This window comes from Lepus europaeus, chromosome 1, assembly GCF_033115175.1.
Source record: "Lepus europaeus isolate LE1 chromosome 1, mLepTim1.pri, whole genome shotgun sequence".
Lineage (NCBI taxonomy): Eukaryota > Metazoa > Chordata > Mammalia > Lagomorpha > Leporidae > Lepus > Lepus europaeus.
The window spans coordinates 13,806,588-13,832,240 of record NC_084827.1 but is presented as its reverse complement, the minus strand read 5'-3'; the positions used below and the strand labels follow the sequence as shown (position 1 = coordinate 13,832,240).

The 25,653-nt window shown below is 50.2% G+C and overlaps 1 protein-coding gene across 1 annotated transcript in view; it reads right to left on the bottom strand.

The window, feature by feature from the left end:
• LOC133762025 (solute carrier family 23 member 1-like) overlaps window positions 1-25,653 on the bottom strand; it is a 75,485-nt gene that overhangs the window by 8,546 nt on the left and 41,286 nt on the right. Inside the window, exons 8-12 of the mRNA XM_062195132.1 lie at window positions 21,885-22,044; window positions 5,879-6,060; window positions 5,090-5,204; window positions 3,591-3,747; window positions 2,537-2,790 (exon numbers count right to left, since the gene is read on the bottom strand). Of these exons, the coding sequence (XP_062051116.1) occupies window positions 2,537-2,790; window positions 3,591-3,747; window positions 5,090-5,204; window positions 5,879-6,060; window positions 21,885-22,044 (868 nt within the window). The remainder of the gene's footprint in view (window positions 1-2,536; window positions 2,791-3,590; window positions 3,748-5,089; window positions 5,205-5,878; window positions 6,061-21,884; window positions 22,045-25,653) is intronic.

Below are 25,653 nucleotides of genomic sequence, written 5' to 3'. Positions count from 1 at the left end.
TTGGCTCCAGCTGTGTGCCAGAGGTCATGGGGGGTACAGGGGTGGATGGATACAATGCTGTAATTTTGGGAACTGCCAAGAAAGTGCTAGAAAATGCAAGGGGGGGGGATCCGTATAGTTGCAAAGCTCACAGTGTTTGTGCTCCATGCCCCTGCAAAGATGCCCTGACACACATGGGGAGCAACACGACGTTCCTCTCTCCCAAGTCTCTTTGGAGGGAACCATCCTGGGGCCAGCGTTGTGGCACAGCGTGTTAAGCCACCACCAGCGATGCAGCATCCCATGTGAGTGCAAGTTCGAGTCTTGGCTGCTCACCTTCTGACTCCGCTCCCTGCTGATGTGCCTAGGAAAGCAGCAGAGGATGGCCCAAGTCCCCGCCTCTGCACCCACGTGGGAGACCTGAATGGAGTCCCTGGCTGCTGGCTTTGGCCTGACCCAGTCTTGGCTGTTGCGGCCATCTGGGGAGTGAACCAGCAGATGGATGATCTCACACTCTGTCTCTCCCTCTCTAACTCTGCCTTTCAAATAAATGAATGAATCATTAAAAAAAAAAAGTCCTATTTAGAAAGAAAGACAAGGACAGTGCTTTGGTGCAGTGGGTTAAGCCACCGTCTGAATATGGGCACCAGTTCATGTCCCAGCTGTCTCGCTTCTGAGCCAGCTCCCTGCTAGTGGCCTGGGAGAGCAGTGGAAGATGGTCCAAGTCCTTGGGTCACTGTCACCCACATGGGAGACCCAGAAGAAGCTCCTGGCTCCAGCCTGGCCCAGCAGTTGTGGCCATTTAGGGAGTGAACCAGTGGACCAGTGGATGAAAGACCTCTCTCTATCTCTCCTCTCTTTCTCTGTAACTCTCTCAAATAAATAAACAAACAAATAAACAAACAAATAAAAGAGAAAGAGAGAACAAGCACCATCTTGAAAAATCCTTGCTGACCTCTGGAGTTTACTGTGGAAAATGGAGCTGAGGAAGAGATTGAAGCCAAGACCAATCAGAGTCAGCTTCTAGAAAGATCCCCGTGCAGTCCTGTGGTAGGAAGTTCAGAGTGCATGACCCCTGGGAGAGAGCGTGAGAGGGTGCCCGACAGTGTCCCCTGACAGACAGGGAAGGGAGGAGGAGGACAGGGAGGGTGGCAGGGATGTTGAGGAACTAGAACCCCCTGCTGAAGTCCAGGAAGCAGAAGTTACAGGTGACGGGGGCTATGGGCACCCCTGGGATAGCATGTGGCCAGCCCAGCCCTACCCACCAGCAAGCAAGCTGAAAGAACACGGGTCAGGCAAAGGAGTGGGTTCACAGCAGGTAGACCCAGCATGGCACCAGATTAGCGGCTGCCCAACTGACCGCCAGCCTCCTTCCGCCCCTTGTAATGCATTAGCTAGCATAGTCACGGCCCCTCCCCCTTGTGCTGTGATGTTTGACGGCTGCCATGACAACCTATGCATACGGACCCTCGAGGGGAGAAAGAGGTGGCCACTTCCTGGACGTGGCTGCACCTTTCCCACACGTAAGATAAATATTCTACCCAGATACTAACATACAATTCCAGGACCTCATAAATTAAAAACCCCAACTAAACACAGGGTTTCTCGATCCATAAAGTAACCTGCTCTTTGCCCCTTGCTTTAATAAAATCCTTGCTTTCTATTGGCTAGCTCACAATTGATTTCTCTCTCGCTTGCCCAAACCAACATCCCTTTTGGGACTGTGGGGGGCCCAGGCAGGGGTCCCCAGCTGTCCGTGGTCACAGCCACTGGGATGAGGACTGCAGGAGAGTCAGGACACAGGCATGGGGTGGGCTTCCTGAAGGCCACAGTGTGAAGGGAGCCTGGGACAGGAGGTGAGGCTGCCCAGCGCCCAGGGGAATAGTCCTGTTTGAGCTCTGACACTGGTACCCCAGCTGGGCTGCAAGCAACAGACCTCCCAGCTGAACTTCGGAAAGCACACAGCACTTTTTCAGTGCTCAGAAAGCCACCAACCTCATCAGTGCCAGGTGTCACAACCCAAGTTCAAGCATGGAGCCCTGCCCTTGTCACAACCCAAGTTCAAGCGCCATTGTCACAACCCAAGTTCAAGTGTGGAGCCCTGCCCTTGTCACAACCCAAGTTCAAGCGCCATTGTCACAACCCAAGTTCAAGTGTGGAGCCCTCAGCGATGCATTTGTCCTAATCCTGGCACCAGGGACTACGTCCTGCAGGTGGGATTGAGTGCAGGGCTTTGAGATGCGGGGAGGCCCTGGGTTACCCAGGTGGGCTGGGCTCGGTCTGGGTCCCGGATCCTGAGAGGCAGAGCAGCTTTCCCAGCTGTGGGCAGAGACTCAATGGTGCTTGCTGTGAAGAGGGGGGAAGGGGCCACTGCCCAGGGACCCTGGCGGCCTCGAGACAACAGAAGAGGCGAGCAAACAGATTCTCTCTGGAGCCTCCGTAAGGGACACAGCCTCACCAGCCACCACACTGCCATCACTGGTCGCAGCAGCGATAGGAAAGCAACCCTCAGGGTGGCACATCTGGGTACCGCGCGTGCTCCCGGGGAGCGCCTTACCCTGGTGACGCCCAGCGCCCCGACGTTCTCGCTGTAGGAGGTGGTGCCGTTCCCTGTGCCCCAGGCGCCGGCCAGCAGGCAGCCGAGACCCTCAATGCCGATGCCGCGGTTGACAGCGTGCTTCGGGGGTGGTGGGGCCCCCACCAGCCGGGCACACGCGTAGTAATCACCCACGGACTCCACCATGGAGGAGATCACCCCCGCGATGATCCCGAAGACCCCCGCCAGGCTGAGCGTGGGCAGGCCCCACTGTCCTGAAAGGCAACACAGCTACAATGGCTCAGGTGGGATGAGGCCGCTGATCCCCAAATGACTGCTTTCCCGGAGAAGTCTCTGGAGGGCCCGAGACATGGAGCAGTTTCTCCAGGCCTCTGGCCAGAGGCTTTGGCCCAGGTGCTTGCCCCGCCATCCCTCCCTGAGGGTCGGCCACATGTCCAGAGCCTGACCTCTCCGTGGACAGGAGGAGCCATCAAGGACACTTGGCCTAGCAGGTGCCTGGGATCGGTCTCGCCTGCACTCCGGATTCCAGCTTCATGCTAACGCACACCCAAGGAGGCAGCGGGTGGTGGCTCAAGCCCATGGGTTGGTTCTTGCTGCCCACATGAGGGACCCCTAGCTTTGGCTTGGCCCAGCCCCAGAAGTCGGGGGCCTTTGGGGCGTGAACCAGGGGATGGGTCTCTGTACCCCCTTCTTTCTCTGCCTCTGAGGAGACTTGAAGCCTTTGCAAGCCGAGATGCTAACTGAGGGAGGCCGGGATTCCACAGTCCATGGAGGCCCTGGGACCGGATTATTACATAGCCTGAGCCAAGCGCTATAGGAGGAGGCAGCAGAAGGGCCTCCTTAGGCAGAAGAGCCTAAGGGACGACCTGGTTCACTTGCAGAGAGCCAGAGTCGGCAGCTCTCTCCCTCACCCTTCTTCTCCTAGGCCTCCGAGTGGCCTTCCAGGGTCCATCCCTGCTGGTCAGTCCCTCCCCAGCCCCCTGCCCAGGGCCCTGGACACCAAGGATGGTCCTGGGAAACACATCTCAAGCCAGAAGAGGCCCCATCTTCCTACCTGGGTAAGGGAAGCGAAACCAGGGAGCTTGGCTCAGGACGCTGCCTTTGGTGTCAGTGCGAGCCAGGTACCCATAGGCACTGGGGGCCACAGGGAGGGTGTCGGTGATGGTGAGCACGAAGCAGAAGAGCCAGGAGAGGCAGAGGGCCAGCAGCACCTGCCACAGAGAGCCCCAGGAGGGAGGTCAGGAAGGCGCTTGGGAATGAGCACAAGGCCAGTCACTGACCCTTCTGGTGGCACAGGACTCTGCCGGGTCAGTGGATAAATCAGCACATTAAAGACACAAGCTAGGGGTCTGGCATTGTGGTGTAGTGGGCTAAGCGCCCACTTGCAACACCAGCATCCTCTAGGAGACTGGTTCAAGTTCCGGCTGCTCCACTTCCAACCCAGCTCCCTGCTAATGCACCTGGAAAAGCAGCGGAGGGTGGACCAAGTGCTTGGGCCCCTGCACCCACACTGGAGACCTGGATGAAGCTCCTGGCTCCTGACTTTGGTCTGGCCCAACCCTGGCCATGCAGCCATTTGGGGAATAAACCAGCAGTGGAAAATCTCTCTCTCTCTCTCTCTCTCTCTCTCTCTCTCCCTCTCTCTCCCTCTCTCTCCCTCCCTCTCCCTCCCTCTCCCTCTCTCCCTCTCTCCCTCTCTCTGCCTTCCAAATAAATAAATCTTTATAAACAAATAAGCAAGCAAGCTAGCCCTAGAAGCAGACGATAAATTACCCTGGGAGTTTGTGGCAGACTGGGACAGAAGCGGCCAGCAAGTTGGACACAGCCCAGGGCAAAACGACTTCAATCTGGCCCTCTTTGTGCTCACTGCTACCCCAGGGGGAGGAGACACGCAGAGCCTGTTGCCTTGTCGGTATAACGGAATTATCACTGCTCTGCGGGGCTCACACAGGGCTTCTTAAAGTGAGGTCCTCAGGTACAGAGCAGGGGTGCGAACCGGAAACCTGAACTTCAGCCAAGTTCCCCAGGGACCGTTATGCACGCTGAAGTGTAGTCACTGGACCACAGCAGAGTTGAAGGATCAGTGAGGTCATTATGTGGACGACTCTTTTTGCAGTTACGTGAAACCCAAAAGTCTGCCACGTATTGGACAGCCTTCATAGAATGGTGCACGTGCAATTGACAAGGCTCTGAACAGTTTCTGTCCTCTTCAGGGTGACTCAGGTTGCCTGCGAGCCAGGCCCTGATCCAAGCAAACTGGGGGAGCCCAGGCTGCCTTAGGCCTCTGGCTTTATGTCATGCTGGTGAACGTGGCTGTCCCCTGTCTTGCTGTGTGGGCAGCCAGGGATCAGACCAGGTCCCACTCCAGTGCCAAGAAGAGAACACAATGCAAGCTGCCAGCCACCAGGGGGGCCCACCTCCAGCCCCCGTCCCTCTCCACTTGCTCCTGAAGACCCAGGTTCAAAGCCGGCTACAGAGCAGGGGCGTTTGACATGGGGGCCGTCCTGGCACGCAGAGCCCGACTAGGAAGGGAAGGAGGGGCGTGCTTCTTACAGGGAAGACCTGAAACAGGTAGAACTTGGAGGTGCGGCCCTTCTCCCCGTAGACCGGCACCGGCACGGCGACGTTCTTCAGGTACTGAGAGAACAGCACGATGAGGAAGCTGGTCCTGAAACAGGAATTCGCAAGCACACCCCAGCCGGGGCTGGGTGGTCCTGGAGGCTGAGCCCCTGTGGGTCCCTGGGAGCAAGGCAGACTGCTGCCACATCCCACCAGGATGCTGCTGTCTCGGCCGGGGTCCGAGAGAGAGGAGCTGCTGGCTGCTGGCCAGGGCTGGCGGTCAGAGGCCAGGAGCCCGGAGTCAGAGACTGGTGTGTGCCAGGCCCCTGGGCGGGACCGACGGTCCCCCGCCACCTCCCGGGCCACCTGGGCCAGCATCGCTGCAGGTGTTGGCCCTGAGGCTCTTCTGAGCCCAGTGAGAATGTTCTAGAAGCCTCCTGTGCCATGAGGCCTCCCTGAGCCTCACAGCTGGCCCTCATCTGTATGCCCCGCTGCGGCTGCCCCCAGTGGGACCCAGGTCTCCTCTCTCTCTGACTTTCCTGGGTCCCAGAGGTCTTTGCTCAATGAAAACCCAGTTTGGCAGGGTGTGGCGAATCCCTCCACGAATGCGGGATGCATTGATGCCCACTGGTGATTAACTGGCGGGCTGCGTGCACTAAGCAGGTAAGGTGGGACACTGCCCATCAAAGCATCCAGAAATCACAAGAGGCCCTCGTGCAGGCCTCCTGCTGTTCTTGCCCTAGGGGGTGGTCCTCCACCCCCTCCTCCCCCAGGAGTACTCACAAGGCAGAGATGCCCCAGTGGATCCCGGCGTCGGCGCCCGCAGAATCAAAGAGAGGCAGGGCCACCAGGGCGATGGTCGGCGCGATGGTCAGGGGGCCGATGAAGCGCAGGAGAAAGCCGATGAGGCCCGAGAAGCCCACTAACATCTGGACACAGGAGGCGACCATGATGGCACCCTGCAGCTGAAGGGGGGAGTGCCGCTAAGGCTCCTCGCAGGCCAGCGGGAGCCCCAGGCCAGGCCCAGGCTGCACCTACAGCCACGTCTGGGCACCCTAGGCGGTGCGCTCAGAGGGTAAACCGAGGCAGGGCTGGGTCCCTAAGGATCCCAGGGGAGCAGAGCTCTCATCTCGCTGCCCTCCGGGCTGTGGTCCCCTCGACATGCGGCTTTTCAGGAAACAGGCTCCGAAGTTACCTATGGGTGATGATGATGGCGATGCTATGACGACTCCCATTATGAGATGGGATAGAATTGGGACTTAGGAGTCGAGCCCCTCCTCACCCCATTTGTAACCATCTCTGACCACAGTCTGCACCCAGCTCCACACCAATCAGATGCAAGGAGTGTCCAGACCCCAACCGCAAAAGAACCCCTGGTCCCCACTGAGGGACTCCCCCAACCCGCACGCGTGTGCAGAATAGCCCATAGTGCCCAATATATGATCTCTCCAGGGAGGTGGTAGTGAACACCACAGCCATGTTGAGTGTGTCGTGTGCAAAAGTAGCAACCACACCTGTGCAAGCACAAGTGCCGTGTGCTGAGGGGGATGAGCCCAAGATGGAGAGCATGGCCACGCCTCCCCAACCCAAGGAAAACCCAGTTCGGCTCCTGGGAGGGCAACCCTGTCGCCCTGAGCTATCTCCCACTTGCTGGAGCAAAATTATCCAACAAAGTTGTCTGGGTTCAACACTGCACTCTTGTCAATCTCCCTTTGCCGGCAAGCCAAAGAGCCCAGGTGGGTAGCCGTAACTCGGCAGGCCGAGGAGCACTTGGGCCATCTTCTGCTGCTTCCCCGGGTGCATTAGCAAGGAGCTGGATCGGAAAGGGAGCAGCCCACCCTGAACTTGAACTGGTGCTCCCATATGGGATTCTGGCTTTGCAAGCAGCAGCTTGACCTGCTGCTCCACAATGCTGGCCCCTATTCTTACCCTACCAGTGTGAACACCACACTTACAGTCCACACTTACATACATTTTCTGGAGGTGGGTACTGCAGTGCAGCAGACTAAGCTAACCACGTGGGGTGCCCACCTGCCATGTCGGCGTGCCTGCTCGGAGTCCCACCTCTACTTCCCAGCCAGCTTCCTGCTACTACAGCAGATGATGGCCCAAGTACGTGGGTCCCGGTCACCCACGTGGGAGACCTGAATGAAGTTCCTGGCTCCTGGTTTTACCTGGCCCAGCCCTTGCTGTTGCAGGCATTTGGAGAGTGAACCAGTGGATGGAAGTGCTCTGTCTCTTTATCTAATAAATTAACTTTATATAAAATTTCTAGCCTCCCTGTAAATAGTACAATGGCCTTAGAAAATTTTAACTTCTACCAGCATCTATTTCCCACACTATTGTGATAAGTGTTTTTTGTTGTTGTTGTTTGTTTTTCTACTACTACTGGCTGTTATAATAGATTTCGTTCTATTTCCCTATAGTCAATGCATATAAATGTACCTAATGCCATGGACTGAATGTGCCCCTTAAAGTCCCCAAGTTGAAGGCCCAGCTGTCCAGGTTTGGGAGGCAGAACTCTGGGGAAGCGACTGGACTGGGATGAGCTCACGAAGCAGGAAGCTCAATTCCCCTCCTCCTGATCCCCGGCTCCCTGTGCCCACGCACACGGCAAGGAAAGGCCGTGTGAGAGCACAGAAGGCCATCAGTGCACGCCAGGACCAGCCTCCCGCGGGACTCAGCTGTGCCAGCACCCTCCTCTCAGACTCCCAGCCCCAAGAATTCTCAGAAAACTAATTTCGGTTGTTTCTACCATGTTCTCTTCTCTACCAAGAACCACAGGTATCTCATGGACAGGACTAGGGCCGGTGTTACTTTCTGAGCATGGGAAATCGCCCATCCCACTGGTCAGTCTTTTTCATGCAGATCTGTGTTCTAACACTTCCCAGAGTCCCCTGAGCAGACTGAAGCTTCCTCACCAGCTCCCCCTGCTGGAGGGCACGATCTTGGCCTCTGTTCCCCAAAGGAGAAGCCCTTTTGGGACCCAGCTGATCCTCCCAGCCCACGTCCCTCCTTTCTCTCCTACACCTGGGTGTGATCCCGCACCCCACCACCATAAACCCTTGATTCTGGTTGTAATTTCCGCCTTTGCTCCCAGAAAGTGGAGCTGTCGCTTGGTTTTTAGCTCAAGGGTGTGTTCAGGAATACAGCTCCCCCAGCATTTTTCTGTGTTGGTCATGTGGGTGGGCTCTATGTTAGCTCAACTACCCCGATCCGCGAAGGTCAAGTTTAAATCGGTCTAACGTGTTGAAATGTGAACTGGCCGTCTCTTTGTCTGCTGCTACCATTTCCTTAAAGCAATCACTGTGCACTCGGCCCCTCTGCATTCCGCGGGATCCCGGTGAGCAGGACCACTCCCGACGGCCCTGTGTTCACGTCACTTTCACCCGCGCTTGCAAGTCTTGAGGGGCTTGGGGATCAAGAGAACCCAGTGCGTCCTGCAGAATCTTCCTTTCATGTCAACGCAGTAGGCTGACTCCGGGAATTAAAGCGATCGATTGATCGGTTGGTAAGATGAGGCTGGAAAGTGCAAGAACTTTCTCTTGCTTAGAGCGCTGGTGAAAAACGCCGGGCGAGCAGAGGGAGCCGGGGCACCACAGAGAAGTCTGGGGTTGGCTGCTCAGGGTGTTGGAGACTGAGTGGGAGGAACATCGGAACTGATTGCCCGGGGACCCACAGCAGGTGATGGCCTTTTTCTGCAAAAGGCTAGGAAGCCAATATTTAGATTGATGCCCCTCCCCCTCTTTAAACAACCTTTTAAAAGCCTAAAAAACCATCCCTGGGACAAGTGTTTGGCATAGTGTTCAAGACACCACGTCCCACCTTGGAACACCGGGGTTCGAGGCCTGCCGGTTCCAGACCCTGGGGAACAGCGGTGATGGCTGAAGTGTTGTGTCCCTGTCACCCACAGGGGAGACCTGGGTGAGTTCCCAGCTCCTGGCTGCAGCTGGGTCAGCCTTGGTTGTTGCTTTTATTTGAGGAGTTAACCGGAGGATGAGAGTGTGTGCTCGCCCTCTCTCCGCCCCCCAAATAAGTTAATAAATTTTTAAAAAATTTTAAAGCATTCTTAGCTCATGAGCAGTGAAAAAAAGGCATTTGGTTCCAGAGCCAGGGAACGCTGGCTCCTGCTTCTGCGGACTCCACACGGCACAGCACAGAAAAACACAGGAGGGGTGGGCGTTTAACCCGGAGGTTAAGATGCTCACATCCCACACCACAGTGCCTGGGTCTGACACCCACCTCCTGCTCCCAACTCCAGCTTCCTGCTGAGGTGCACCCTGGAAGGCAACAGTAACAGCTCAAGAAATTGGATTGCTGCCACCCATGTGAGAGACCTGGGCTGAACTCCTGACTCCCAGCACTGACTCAGCCCTGCCTTGGCTTGGAGGGGTCGGAGGGGAGGAAGTATTTGGGGAATGAGTCAGCAGATCACAACTCTGTCTGTATCTCTGTATCTCTCTCTGCCTCTCTTTCTGTATGTGCTTCTGTTTTTTGTTTTGTTTTAAGATAACAAGCCTTCTCCATGAGCTCAAACGAAAACAAGGCTCTCTGTTCCTTGGTGTGCTCAGTAGAGGAACACAGGCACCCAGGCACACCCCCAGTCTCACTAACGGTACTGCTGGGGCCCCAGGGACATCCTTGTCCATAACTTCTGCCTGCTGTCCTCAAAACACAAGAAAACTGCCTGCCAATGCCTTGAGGGTGTGTGAGTTGTGCCACTGCAATGTCAGAGGCAGACCCCGCCTTGCAACCCAGGAAGGACGTAAGCAGAAGTGTTCGGGAAGGAGGGCGGACAAGGTCACGTGTCAGACCCTCCTTAGGTAGTAGAAGGCAGCAGACTCTTGCACAAGGAGTTGTGGTTCCCATCAGGGCTGTGTGTAGGGAAATCCTGCCCCCGGCATCTAAAACAGCAGATGCTTAGTCTTAATTTGGAGTTTCCCAAAGCCAAGGATGGGTTCCCAGGGGAACATAAACACAAAGCCAGGAAAGCACATGCCTGCTATGATTCATGCTACTGATGCCAGACGATCAGGGAACAGGTGTCGCTGAAAAGGACGCACCTCCCAGTGTGCGAAATATGATGCAATCGGTGGCCTTCTGTGATTGGCCAATCAGCCCAGTGAAGCTCCAGGTCCACCAGCTTGACAAAGGGAGGCCTTAGCCGTATCTTGGTCTGGAGCCACAATGAACAGTCAGTTCTGCAAAGGTTAAAAGCCCTGTCTACTATGGGTCCATCACAGTAGACAAGCTCAGGAACTTCATGGGATGGTTGAGCCCGCCCATCTCCGTGTGCCCTCTTGCTCCGCACAAAGGGTCTTGCAAAGCTCATGGAAGGCGAGAGTGCTAGGTGTGGGGGTTACGAAGCCACGTGAGGGGGAGACCCAAGATGGGTGAACAGGGAACTGACGTGTTCATTCAGACTATGAGAAGATACCAGGAGAAAGGTGGGGACTGCATTCCGAGGGAACAGCTGGAGAGACCTGAGCGTGGAAAGTCTACAGACAGAAGAGAGATGCCGTGGAGCAGTGGCGATGGTACATCGGTGAGCGGGACTCCAAGGGGATCCTGTGGCAGCCACATCACTGCTGCCAGAGCGAGAACATCGCAGTCCCAACTGATTTTGGGACTGGCACGGACACTAGCTGGGGGGCAGAGTGCCCCCCTAGCCCCAGGAAGGGAGCGCGCATTGCACTCTGCCTCTCACCACATAAAGGCCTTGGTGACTACTGGGGAGGAAGAACCATTTCAATAAGGTGGGTAGCAGCTACCACGTGGCCTGTGGGAGACCAGGGGAGGGGGGAGTTTATCGGAGGGATAAACGTCCCCGTTGACATTCCACTAAGCATAGAGGCATTCCAGAGACAAAAGCACTCAGAGCAGAAAACCAACAAGTATTTCCATAATGCTTTTAAAAATAAACACAAAATTACAAGAAACATGAACAAGAAAGACAATATGACTCCCCTCAAAAAAACACAACAACACTTCAATATTAGAATGTGAAGACAGAGAGATTGATGAAATGCCTGAAGAGGAATTTAAAAGAATGATAACATTACTCGAACACAGAGAGAAGCAAATACATTAATTAAAAAAATCCATACATGGGGGCGGCGCTGTGGCATAGCAGGTGAAGCCACCACCTGCAGTGCCGGCATCCCATATGGGTGCTGGTTCGAGTCCTGGCTACTCCACTTTTGATTCAGCTCTCTGCTATGGTCTGGAAAAGCAGTAGAAGATGGCCCAAGTCCTTGGTCCTCTGCACCCATGTGGGAGATCCGGAAGAAGCTCCTGTCTTCGGATCGGCACAGCTCCAGCCGTTGCTGCCAACTGGGGTGTAAACCAGCGGATGGAAGACGTTTCCTTGTCTCTGCCTCTCTTCCTCTATGTACATCTGACTTTCAAATAAATAAATAAATCTTAAAAAAAAAAAGAAACCCATACATGACGTGGATGATACATTCTGCCAGGAGATCATACCATGTGTCTTTTTGACCACAATGGAATGAAGCTGGAAACTCACAACTCAAGCAACTGCAGACAATACACACACACAGGAGACTGAGCAGCACGCTCCTGAATGAACAGTGGGGCACGGAGGACATCAAAAGGGAAAACAAAATATTCCCAGAAACAAGTGTAGATGACAACACAACATGTCAAAAACTTATAGGATACAGCAAAAGCAGTGTTAAGAGGAACATGTATAGCAGTTAGTGCCTGCATCAAGAAATTAGAAAGACATCAAATACATGATCTAACAATGCATCTCAAGGAACTGGAAAGATAAGAACAAACAAAACCCCAAATTAGTAGGAGGAAAAAAATAACAAAAATTAGAGAATAAACAAAACTGAAAATAAAAGATAGATAGAAAAGATAGGCAAAATAAAGAACTGGTCTATTGAATAAAGCAAGGAAAATTGTTACATAATTGTAACAACTAACCAAAAAAGGAAGACTCAAGTTAATAAAATCAGAGATGAAAAAGATAGCACAGAAATAAAAAATCATCAAGAATTACTATAAGCAGCTATATTCCAACAACTTAAAAAATTTAGAAGAAATAGATTTCTGGACACATGTAATATATCAAAATTGATTCATGAAGACATAAAAAAACCAAAGTAGACCAATAACCAAGATGGAGACTGAATCTGTAATAAAGATGTTTCTAACAAAGAAAAGCCCAGGACCAAATGGCCTCACTGTTGAATTCTACCAAACTTCTACAAAAGAACTAATTCCAATTCTTCTTAAATTATTCACAACAAGTAAAAGGGAGGGAATACCCCCAAACTCCTTCTATGAGGCCAGCATCACCTTAATTACAAAACCAGAAAAAGATAGCCCAGAAAGAGAACTAGGAACCAATATCCATGATGAACACACATATGAAAATCCTCAACCAGATGCTAGCTCATCAAGTCCAACAAGGCATCAGAAAGGTCATTCACCCAGACCAACTGGGATTTACCTCTGGTATGCAGATGTGATTCAATGTATGCAAATCATTAAATATATCACATTAACAGATGAAAGAATGAAAACCATATCATTATCTCAAGATATGTAGAGAAAGTATCCGATAAAACACAGCATCCTTTCATTTAAAAAACCTTAAGAAAACTGGGTACAGAAGGAATGTTCCTCAACACAATCAGGCAATATATGACAAACCTCCCACCAGCATCATCTTGAATAAGGAAAAACTGGAAGAATTTCCACTAAGATCTGGAACCAGACAAAGACATCCACTCTCATCATTACTACACCATTACTATTTGATATAATTCCAGAAGTTTTAGACAGAGCCATTAGATAAAGAAATCAAGGGGATACAAATGGGGGGGGGAGTCAAATTACCCCTATTTGTAGATGATGTGATTCTAGGCAGAAGGGAACCAAGAGACTCCACCAAGAGATTATTGGAACTCACTAAGAGAGTTTGGTAAAGTTGTAGGATATAAAATCAACACACAAAAATTAATAGCCTTCGTATAAACAAATAATACTGTGGCTAAGAGAGAACTTGTAAGAGTCTAATTCACTATTGCTACAAAAAAATTGCTCCACTTCTGATCAGATCTCTGCTATAGCCTGGGAAATCAGTGGAATATGGCCCAAGTTTTTGGGCCCCTGAACCCGCATGGGAGACCCAGAAGAAACTCTTGGCTCCTGGCTTCAGATAAGCTCAGCTCTGGCCATTGCACCCATTTAGAAAGTGAACCAATAGATGGAAGACCTCTCTCTCTCTCTCTCTCTCCCTCTCTCTCCCTCCCTCCCTCCCTCCCTCCCTCTGTCTCTCCCTCCCTCTGACTCTGCTTCTCAAGTAACTAAATCTTTAAAAAAATTGGAAAAATGTTCCATACACATGGACTGGAAGAATTAACATCATTAAAATATCCATACTATCCAAAGCAATTGACATATTCAATGCAATCCCAATCAAAATACCAAAGGTGTTCTCAGATCTGGAAAAAATGACCCTAAGATTCATATAGAATCACAAAAGACTCCAAATAGATAAAGCAATCCTAGTAAATAAAAATAAGGCTGGAGATATAACAATATCAGATTTCAAGACATATTACACGCAAGTTATAATCAAAACAGCTTGATATTGCCACAAAAATAGACATGTTGACCAATGAAACAGAGACTCCAGAAATTAATTCACACATCCACAATATGCTAATCTTTGACAAACAAGCTAAAATTACTCCCTGGAGAAAGGACAAACTCTTCAACAAATGGTGCTGGGAAAATCGGATCTCTGAATGCAGAACTATGAGAAAAGACCCCTACCTTATACCCTCTGCAGAAATCAACTCACAGTGGATTAGGGATCTAAATATAACACCTGAAGCCATCAAATTACTAGAGAAAAACACTGGGGAAACTCTGAAAGACATTAGCATAGGCAAAGGCATCTTGGATAAGAACCAAGAGGCACAGGCATTAAAGGCAAAAACAGACAAATGGGAGTACATCAAGCTAAGAAGCTTCTGCGCAGCAAAGGAAATACTTGGCAAAGTACAGAGGCAACCTACAGAATGGGAGGAAATATTCACAAATTATGCATTTGATAAAGGATGAATATCCAGGATACATAAAGACCTCAAGAATATCAACAACAGAACAAGCAATCCAGTTAACAAATGGGCTAAGGATATGAACAGGCATTTTTCAAAGGATGAAATACCAATGACCAAAAGATACATGGAAAGATGCTCAGGATCACTAGCCATCAGGGAAATGTAAATAAACCACAATGAAGTTCCACTTCACCCTAGTTAGAATAGCCATCATCCAAAATCAACAAATTACAAATGCTGGTGAATTTGTGGGGGGGAAAATGTACCCTAACAGATTGTTGGTGGGAAGTAAACTAGTACAACCATTATGGAAATAGATTCCTCAGAAATCTGAAAAAGGATCTACCATATGACCCAGCCATTCCACTCCTGGGAATTGACCCAAAGGAAATGAAATCAACGTATGAAAGAGTTATCTGGGGGCTAAAGTCACTGCCCATAACTGCAGCATCCTATATGGGCACTGGTTCAAGTCTTGGCTGTTCCACTTCAGATCCAGCTCCCTGCTAATGTGCCTGAGTAAGCAGCAGAGGATGGCCCAAGTTGTTGGGCACCTGCACCCATGGGAGAACTAAGAGAATCTCCTGCTCCTGGCTTCACACTGGCCCAGCTCCTGCTCCTGTGGCTATTTGAGAAGTGAACCAGTGGCTGGAAGACTCACCTTCTCTGTCTCTCCCCCTGTACCTCTGCCTTCCAAATAAATAAATAAATATTTTTTTCAAGATTTTATTTATTTATTTGAGAGATAGAGTTACAAAGAGAAAGGTCTTTCATTCACCGGTTCATGCCCCAAATGGCCACAATGGCCAGAGCTGGGTCAATCCAAAGCCAGGAGCTTCTTTTGCATCTCCCATGTGGGTGCAAGGGTCCAAGCACTTAGGCCATCTTCCGCTGCTTTCCCAGACCATTAACAGAGAACTGGATTGGAAGAGGAGCAGCTGGGACATGAACCAATGCCCGTATGGGATGCCAGTGCTGCAGGCAGAAACTTAGCCTAGCATGCCACAGCACTGGCCACAAATGAATCATTTTTACAAAGAGTTATCTGTACCACTATGTTTTATAGCAGCTCAACTCATGAGACCTAAGATACAGAATTAATCCAGATATCCATCAACTGATAAATGGATAAAGTAATTGTGGTATATACACAATGGAATACTACTCAGCCATGAAAAAATGAAATCCTATCTTTTGCAACAAAAAGGATGCAATTGTAGAACATTATGCTTAGAGAAATAAGCCAGTCCCAAAAAGTCAAATATATGTTTTCCCTGATTTGTGGAAATTAACATACAGAGTATCAAAAATGTAATACATATATGAGTGAAATTGACTTTTTGAAAAAAAGATTTATTTTATTTGGAAGGCAGCATTACAGAGAGAGAGAGAGGGAAAGACAGATCTTCCATCTGCCAGTTCACTCCCCAAATGGCCACAATGGCTGAGGTTGGGCCAGTCGGAAGCCAGGATCCAAGAGAAACTTCAGAGTTCCCCATGTGGGTGCAGGGGCCCAAGCACTCGAGCAATCCTCTTCTTCTAACCTAGGCACATTAGCAGGGAGTTGAATCAGAAGAGAAGCAGGGACTAGCGCTGTGGTGTAGTGGGTAAAGCCACCACCTGCAGTGCCAACATCCCATAGGGGTGCCAGTTTGAGTCCCAGCTGCTCGACTTCTGATTCAGCTCTCTGTTATGGCCTGGGAAAGCAGTAGAAGATGGCCCAAGTCCTTAGGCTCCTGCACCCACATGGAAGACCCGGGAGAAGCTCCTGGCTCCTGGCTTAGGATCAGCACAGCTCTGGCCATTGCAGCCAACTGGGGAGTGAACCAGCGGATGGAAGGTCTCTCTCTCTCTCTGCCTCTCCTTCTCTCTGTATAACTCTTTCAAATAAATAAATAAATATTTAATAAAAAAAGAAGAAGAGAAGCAACCGGGATTTGAACCGGTGCCCACATGGGATGCTGGCACCGCAGGTGGAAGCTTTATGCACTACACCACAGTGCCGGCCCCAAAACTGATATTTTGAGATTTGATTATTTTATAGCCATTGTCTAGACTCTGGGGGAACAATGGCTTTCCTACTTACTACTTGTTGAATTCTTTATTTAGTGGAGAGTTAAACTTGTAATTATAAAGAAAATTGAAAGTATGTCATTGTAAAAAATAAAAGAAACATAAGAAAAGGTGGGTGAGGGAGGGTGGCAGTGAGGGAGGATAGAGTGGGAGTATCATTATGCTCTTAAAACTGTGTATATAAAATACATGAAACTTGTTCCCTTTATGTAAATAAAAAAGGGAAAAATTTAAGAAAATATAAAACCAAACATCATGAGAATAAATTTTCTTTCTTTCATTAAGAAAAAGCGACGAGATACACTCCATGTCAGAGCTCTTGGGTTCAAGTCCCTGCTCCTCTGCTTCTAATCCATCTTCCTGCCAATGTATGCCTTGGGAGGCAGATAATGGCTCAAACACTTGGGTCCCTGCCTCCCACAGGGGAGACCTGGGTTGAATTCCAGGCTCCTCTTTTTTTCTTTTTCAATAAATAAAAATCAACAAATTTTAAAAATTTAAGTGCATGGAAAATAAAAAGATGCTAATTTTGATGAAAAGGGATTTGGAATCTATGTATAATTTATCTATCTACCTCAAAACTAGAGCCACACAGAAGGAGGGAGAGACAGAGAGAGAGAGAGAGACAGACAGACAGACAGACAGAGATCTTACATCTGTTGTTTCACTCCCCAGAACCTCCAATGGCCAGGGTTGGGCCAAAACCAGGAGCCAAGAGCATCCTCCAGGCCTCTCATGTGGGTAGCAGGGGCCAAAGCTCCTGGGTCATCTTCTATTGTTTTTCCCAGTCTGTTAGCAGGGAGCTGGATTGGAAGTGGAATAGCCAGGACATGAACTGGCACCCATATGGGATGCCCTCGTCACAACACCACCGCCCCCATTATGAGTTTTTTGGAAGGTCCCTCATATGTCATGGTGCAGATGCCTACTGAAAGCCTGTGGGAAACAGCAGATGGTCTGAGTCCCAAGTGAAGCCCAAGACTGGTCTATCGCACCCTTACCAGCAGTGCCCTGAGCTACGGAAGTGTTGGTGATGGAGCCTCTCCTGACTTAGGGCTGACGTGGTGAAGGCTGGTACTCAGGCCTGTTTCAGAGCTTTGGGTACAGACAGGGCCAAGGCAGCTGCCTCACCATTCTCCCTTTGGAAGACCATCACTAAGTGTTCTGCTATCTTGGGATAGCTGAATGGCATCAGACACTAAAACCGGAAGTCCCAACCACGTCTTGAGTGATGTCAGAAAGACATTTAAAGAAGGAATAGCCCATTTTCTGATTAAAGGGAAATGGTTACAATCAGGAAAAGGAAAGGTAGCTAGCCAGGAGGGGTTCAGAGGACCCACGAGGGCATGCTAGGCCCACTGCCCTTGTGAGGGTGGCTCAACCTCTCAGGACAATCTAACTCTAGCCGCAGAGACATGGGCCTCCCTACCTGAGTTTTTTAATTAAAAAATGCTAGTTGGTGTCTTATGGAAGGTGCTACTCAGCTACCTGCGAAGGCCTGTACCTGGGGGGTGACATTCTGATGGAGACTAAGGCCCACCCACATCAGGCCAGTGACTGAGTTCCGTATCTTGTGACCCCATGCACATGTAAAGACTCACCCTTCTCCCTATGTGATTACATAGATCCTTGAGCTGCAGCCCAAGGAAGATTTGATCTGGCCAATGACTCCAGAATGTTCAATGTTAATGCCCCCTCCCCCTCCTTCTGTGAGACAGGACCTTACAATCAAATCGCAGACACTGGTCATTCATGGTGATGGACCCTTGGTCTTCAAAGAAGAGGCAAATATGGCAATGAATGTAGCCACTGGCATCGTGAGATGCCACCTTGGGCTTCAGGCCATGCACACCTGGGCACCCAAGCAGCAGGTCCCCCACCTGCACCTGAAGCCACTGTGTGGCCCAGGACGGTCCATATCACCAACAGCAGCAGGCTCAGCTGTGTCTGCTGGGAAGAGAGGTTTGGAGGCCAGGCTGGGTACCATCATGGATCACAGAGAATTTCAACATTTTTTAAAAAACTGGAAATGACAGAATTTCTGGTTTCAGTCAATGTTCCTGCAGCTTGGCAGAACATAGAAACTCCCTAGCATGATCGTTCAAGCTGGAAACAGACAGGCTGCACCTGGATTAGTGTTAATTTGCCCACTGTCAAGATTGTAATTGATATTAGTTTCACATAGGCCTTAGGTCAGCTTGACCCTGGTAACCACACACTCCCCCTCCCCTCCTTGTGGATTTTGCCTTTGTAAACTCTGTTGTTTTGAGCCTCGTGGTTGCGAGTTCTTTGGAGCATCAGCCCGCTCTCCACCGCCGGCAATAAAGGACTGTCAAATCTTATCAATAGGCCGGCGCCGTGGCTTAACAGGCTAATCCTCCACCTTGCGGCGCCGGCACACCGGGTTCTAGTCCCGGTTGGGGTGCCGGATTCTATCCCTGTTGCCCCTCTTCCTGGCCAGCTCTCTGCTATGGCCCGGGAAGGCAGTGGAGGATGGCCCAGGTCCTTGGGCCCTGCACCCGCATGGGAGACCAGGAGAAGCAGCTGGCTCCTGGCTTCGGATCGGCGAGATGCGCTGGCTGCAGCGGCCACTGGAGGGTGAACCAATGGCAAAAAGGAAGACCTTTCTCTCTGTCTCTCTCTCTCTCACTATCCACTCTGCCTGTCAAAAAAAAAAAAAATCTTATCAATATGTGGTGCTCCTCTGTTTGCACTGGCTCAGGCAGAGCAATTGCCCACCAATGCTACTATCAACTCACTACCCATCGCTCAACATTTCATGAGCGGAGAAAGGTGGACCTAGAAATAGAATATCAAGTGGTCTTCTGGGATTTAATATCACTTTCCAACACGCACTTGAAGGAACAAAATGTTGGTGACAGAGGCAAAAGGGCTGGCTTTCCAGGACGGAATATTGAACAACGAAGGCGTCCAAGAGTGAGTCCCAGTGGAGTGATCTCTGGGGCACAGGTTGAGAAGTGAAAAGCTAAGGATGGGGCCAGTGCTGTGGCGTAGTGGGTTAAGCTACTGTCTGCAGTGCAGGCATCCCATATGGGTGCCGGTTCAAGTTGGCTGCTCCACTTCCAATCCAGCTCTCTGCTGTGACCTGGGAAAGCAGTAAAAGATGGCCCAAGTCCTTGAACCCCTGCACCTGCTCTCTGCATGGGAGACGCAGAGGAAGCTCCTGGCTCTTGGCTTCTGATGCCTGGCTTCGGATTGGTGCAGCCCTGGCCGGTGCAGCCATCCGGGGAGTGAGCCAGTGGATGGAAGACCTCTCTCTCTCTCTCTCTCTCTCTCTCTCTCTCTCTCTCTCTCTCCTCTGCCTCTCTATAACTCTGCCTTTCAAATAAATAAATAAAACTTTAAAAGAAAGAACTGGAGTCCACCAAATTACTATACCAAATGATGCTACGCTTTCCCTTTACATTTAAAATAAGTTGGACAGGGGCCGGCGCTATGGCGCAGCATGTTAACACCCTGGCCTGAAGCACTGGCATCCCATATGGGCACCGGTTCAGTCCCAGCTGCTCCTCTTCCAATCCAGCTCTCTGCTATGGCTTGGGAAAGCAGTGGAAGATAGCCCAAGTCCTTGGGCCCCTGTAGCCACGTGGGAGACCCAGAAGAAGCTCCTGGCTCCTGGTTTCGGATTGGTGCAGCTCTGGCCATTGCAGCCATCTGGGAAGTGAACCAGCAGATGGAAGACCTCTCTCTTTGCCTCTACCTCTCTCTGTAACTCTGTCTTTCAAATAAATAAAATAAATCTTTAAAAAAATAAGTTGGACATAAAATTACTTCCTAATATTTTAAAACATCCTTTTAGTTTGAGATCAGGAATAACACCACCTGAACTTGAGTCTACTAAACTGAAACGTCTCTCATTTGTTGTCTTCATTATTATTTATTTATCTGAGAGACGGACAGACAGAGCTCCCATTCTTTGGTTCACTCCCCAATGGTGGCTAGGGCTGGGTCAACACCAAATCTAAGACTCCCATGTGAAGAGCAGGGACCCAATTGGTTGAGCCAGTGCCAGTGCCTCCCAAGGCATGTGTTAGCAGGAAGCTGGAGCCAGGAGCCACAGGCAGATATGGAACCCAGGCACTCTGGATATGGGACACAGACATCCTAATGCAGGGTCTTAACTATTAGGCCAAATGCCCACCCTAAAGTCTTAATAAAACTGGACTCAGTACACTTGGCTGCACTGGATGGACAATGGGGAGTGGGCATTGTGAAGTGACCAACTCTTAATGTGACGCTGGCCTATTAGGACATGGTTGAAGTTGTGTTAGATTAAAATAGGTCATGGTCCCATTATGAATTCAATCATTGACGTCACACTCACTGAAATGACAACCATGGGAACAGTGATATCTGCAAAGTGTTCCAGTCCTGGTTGCTCCACATCTGATCCAGCTCCCTGCTAATGCACCTGGGAAGGCAGTGGAAGGTGGCCCAAGTGCTTGGGCTCCTGCACCCACATGGGAGACCATGAAGAAGCTCCAGGCTCCTGGCTTTGGCCTGGCCCAGTCCCAACCATTGCAGCCATTGGAGAGTGACCCAGTGGATGGAGGATCTCTCTGTCTGTCCTCCTCTCTCTGTAACTCTGCCTTTCAAGTAAATAAAAAATGAAAAAAGAGATGGGGTCTAGAGGAAGGTCCCAGGATGGCCCCTCCATGTGCTGTCTTGCTGGTCTCTCTCTCCCTGTCGTGGGGCATCCCACCATGGGGCATCGTCCTCCAGTAGGCCTTCAGCAGAGCTGAGCGACACCAGCACCATGGGCTTGAACATCCAGAACTGTGAGCTAAAACCCTCTTCTCCTTATAAGTAGCCAGCCTTAGGCATTTCACCGCAGTAATGGGAAATGGACTAACACAACCCACTAACAGAATGGTGCTGGGCCCTGGTCCTGCATGCTGCTTTTCCTATTCACCTGTGCCTACTTTTCTCAGGTGGCAATGTAGCAAACCTGCAGTCAAGTACCTGGAAGATGCTCACTGCTCCGTTAGAGTGCTATGACCTGAGCACTTAGAGTTTGCTCAGATGGAGTTGATACCCCCTTCTTCATCATCATCATCACCACCATTGCTGTGATATGTGTGTGTGTGTCTGTCTGTCTGTCTCTATCTCTCTCCCCTTTTCAGCCTCCAGTACTTGGCACAGCGTCTGGCAGTGATATTTGACGAGTTAACAGAAAGCGCCTCCCTGTGCTCTCTGCCTCCCGGGACTTGCTGGAGAGATGCTGGAACTCTTCTTATGTGGAAGATATAAGAGCATTTCCAAGAAGGTCCACTCCTACTCTCCACCCTTTCCACTCCCGCAGCCCCAACCCCTCTCTTGTGCATCACCCATTTTATTTTCTTCGTTGAATGTATGAATCTGTGAGATTTCCTTTGTGGCCTCCCTGTTTGGAATACTTCTCTCTCTTCCTCCCACTCCGTGCCAGCTCCTGCACACACCAGAAAGTCAGCTCCGTGTGGACAGGATCCTTGCCTGTCTGAGCAGTGTCTGAATCCCAGATCTAGGCTGGTACTAAGCTGGATGATGAATGCTGTGTCCGTCAGTGAGGGCAGGGACCCCTGCGCTCCTCCCACGCACCCCTCCGGCCCCATTACCTCCCGAATCCTCTTCTGCCATTCCTCAGTGAATTCAGGAGAGCTGGTGTTCACCTGGCTGGCGTTCAGTGTCCACTCGGGGCACTTCCAGGCAGGCAGGGACAGCATGGCCAGGGAGGGCGCCAGAAAAGCAAACGTGCCTCCTTGGAGAATGGGCAGCCTGGAGGAGGGGGAAGATTGAGGTTACCCCCAGGATCCTCCACTTTGCCTCCATCACTGGCCCCAAACGGGCCTTTGGAGCCCAAGCCCTAGCTTGGTTTAGAGGCGACACATGACCCCTGCTTTTCCCAGTTGCAGCGAGTTCCTGCCAAGCTCCAAGGCAGACCACAAGTCCCGTCAAACTCTGGGCAGGTAGGAGACGTTGGCAGGGGAAGGACAACCCAGCCCACCCTCGGTCCTAGAGATGCAAAGCCAAGAGGAGGGAGCTGGGTGCTGGGAGATGGTGTGGAGACAGCCTGAGCTCCTTGGACACACTTAGTGGGTACTGTACTCTCCCCCATCCCCAGAGAGTCCTCCCCACAGGGTCATGGCACAGGCTTGTAAAAGTCACCAGGGTGTGCCGCCCACCCTGCCCCTCTTTCCTCGGGTGGGCCTCTCACACTGGCCTCGGTGAGAACCTCCAGGAGGGCGTGCCTGACCTGGAGGTGAACACAGCCTGATCATCAGCCTCTGAAGACCCTCTCTTCCTAGAGGATAAGAGGCTGTCACTGTTACCTGGCCTGCCCATGTGGCCTTAGGACTGGAGGGTGGAACAGAGGGACTTCCAGCTACAGGAATGCATTTGTTCACACCACAGCCTTCCCAGTTCAGGTGCTGTTAAAACCCATTCTAGGGGCCTGCACTGTGGCATAGTGGGTAAAGCCACTGCCTGCAGTGCCGGCATCCCATATGGGCACCAGTTCGTATCCTGGCTGCTCCACTTCCAATCCAGCTCTCTACAATGGCCTGGGAAAGCAATAGAAGATGGTCCAAGTGCTTGGGCCGCTGCACCCATGTGGGAGACCCAGAGGAAGCTCCTGGCTTCGGATCAGCACAGCTCTGGCCGTTGTGGCCATTTGGGGAGTGAACCAGGGGATAAAAGACCCCCCTCTCTCTCTGTGTGTCTCCCTCCCTCAGTCTGTAACTCTCTCTCTCATGTAAATAAATAAATCTTAAGCAACAACAAAAAAGAGTCTAAGCGTCTTGACAGAAAAGGGAAACACGCTCTATGGCATGGAAACTCCCTGTGGAGCTTCAGAAGTGAACACAGAAATCTTTGTTTAGGGCACGGAGAGTACCTAATACAGGATTTGTATTTTGTTTTTGCTGTAATTCCATATGCACAAGCCAGTCATCCCACAAACGTTGGTTGAGGCCATGCTATATGGGCAGCACTGGGCACTAGGTATTGGAACCACAGTGGAGAGCGAGACAAAATTCCTATTGGTGCAGTAGTCCTCCATTAACCACGGCTTCACTTTTCAGAGTCTCACTTACCTGCCATCAACCATGGCCCCAAAATATTAATATTCATCCTGGCTCTTTCAAGAGACCCCATCACATAAGTTTTATTATAGTACATTCTTATAACAGCTCTATCTTATTTCAATTATTGATGTTAATTTCTTGCTGTACCTAATCTATAAGTGAAATTTTAGCTAGGGGTGTATGTGCAGTTAGGAGAAAACACACCATAGTTGGGGTTCTGTACTAACTGAAGATTCAGGTTTCCACTGTGAGTGGGTGGGTGTCTTGGAAGGCACCCCCTACCAGAAAAGGGGAACTAGTGCACCTAGGTACCATTTCTTCAAATGGACACGCCCCTTTTACTAACAGCTTAGCCATGTATGACAGCTGGCATTCAGCGACCCCTTGAAGGTGCGATGGTGGTGCTTACGAACAACACTCATGGCGCCCCTTCTGTCTCGGCCGTCTCTTTGTTCCCGGGCTCCTCCAGGGTGCAGATTCTTTGCTTTGCTTTTCTATCCCTCTAGCTCTGAACATGGTGCCAACTGAAACCTGCCAACACTGGGTTTTGTCATTCTGGACTTTTGAGTTTTACAGGCACATAATGAAATCTTAACCAGTGTTAATTTGCATTTTGCTGAGCCACGATAGATATGTATTCTTTCATGTCATTCGATGTCTGTTTTTCCTTGTCTGTAAACTATCTGCTCACTTTACAGGATTTGGTTACTATAAAATATTTTTCTCTGGGCTGGCATCACGATGCACCAGGTTAAGCCACCATCTGCAGTGCTGGCATCCCATTTGGGTGCTGGTTCGTGTCCCAGCTGCTCCACTTCCAATCTAGCTCCTTGCTAATCTGACTGGGAAAGCAGCAGAAGATGGCCTAAGTGTGTTGGCACCTGTACTCATGTGGGAAACCCGGATGAAGTTCCTGGCTCCTGGCTTCAGCCTGGCCCAGCCCCAGCTGATGTAGCCATTTGGGGAGAGAATAGTGGATGAAAGATCTCTGTCTCCAACTCTGTTTTTCAAATAAATACAATCTCTCTCTCTCTCTCTCTCTCTCTCTCTCTCTCTCTCTCTCTCTCTCTCTCACACACACACACACACACACACACACTCTATGTGTGTGTGTGTAAGTAATATATATATATATATATATATATATTTCAAGCAATTCTTTACCTAGGATGATAAGATTTATTTTCATTTAAAAAGTTTTTTCATTGTATGCAGCAACCCAGAAATGACTTAAAGGAGTATTTCAAAATTTTGAAGTAGCTGAGCCCCTTTCTAACTCTGCTCATGCTATTTTCTTTTATGATTATTTCATGGAGGGGCACTGTGGCATAGCAGGTAAAGCTGCCGTCTGCAGTGCCGGCATCCCATATGGGTGCTGGTTTGAGACCCGGTTGCTCCACTTCTGATCCAGCTCTCTGCTATGGCCTGGGAAAGCAGTGGAAGATGCCCAAGTCCTTGGGCCCCTGCACCCATGTGGGAGACCTGGAGGAGGTTCCTGGTTTCATACTGGTGCAGCTCCAGCCACTTCAGCCAACTGCGGGGTGGACCAGCAGATGGAAGACCTCTCTGCCTCTGCCTCTCTAACTCTGCCTTTCAAATAAATAAATAAATATTTTAAAAAAAGATTATTTCATGGCGTTGGGATGATGTGATGTATGGGCTTTCTGCCTTTATGGAATGGCTAAACGTCTTTATGTTCAAGAGCAAGACGGATCTTTTCCCTTTTATTTGCTTAAATGCATTATCATGCCGTAGCTTCAGGTTCACATGCTATATCAATGAATTCTTCCTTTATTATTCTATACTCTGACCTTCCTATTTCATTTTCATTCTTTTTACCCCTTTCCCTACCCCATTTTGTTAGACATGCCCATAACGTTGTATTAGTACCTTTTTGTTTCTTGACTAGTTGTGTTTTTTAAGTCTTGGCACAGTTTTAACTACAGTCTTTCTACAGACAGATCTAAATTTTCTGCATGTAGGCTGGTTCTCGTGTGCACTCCATTTTGTTCCTGGGTCTATGGACCACTTACCTTCTAGGGTGACTCTGATTATCTGAGTGTTTTTTTTAATTGCTCAGTTAATTTCATCTGCACTACGATGGCAGCCCCATTTGACTATGATTCACACTTGTTCTCTGAGGTCCTTCTGACTTCAATGTTTCTTGGAAACCAAGATTGTTGAGTAGAAAGACCCATGGACATCCAAGACAGCTGAATCGGGAAAAGATGAGCTGATTCTAATGACAGAGAGATAACAGAAGGAAAGGGAGGGACCTGCATGCCCAGGGAGCAGCTGGAGA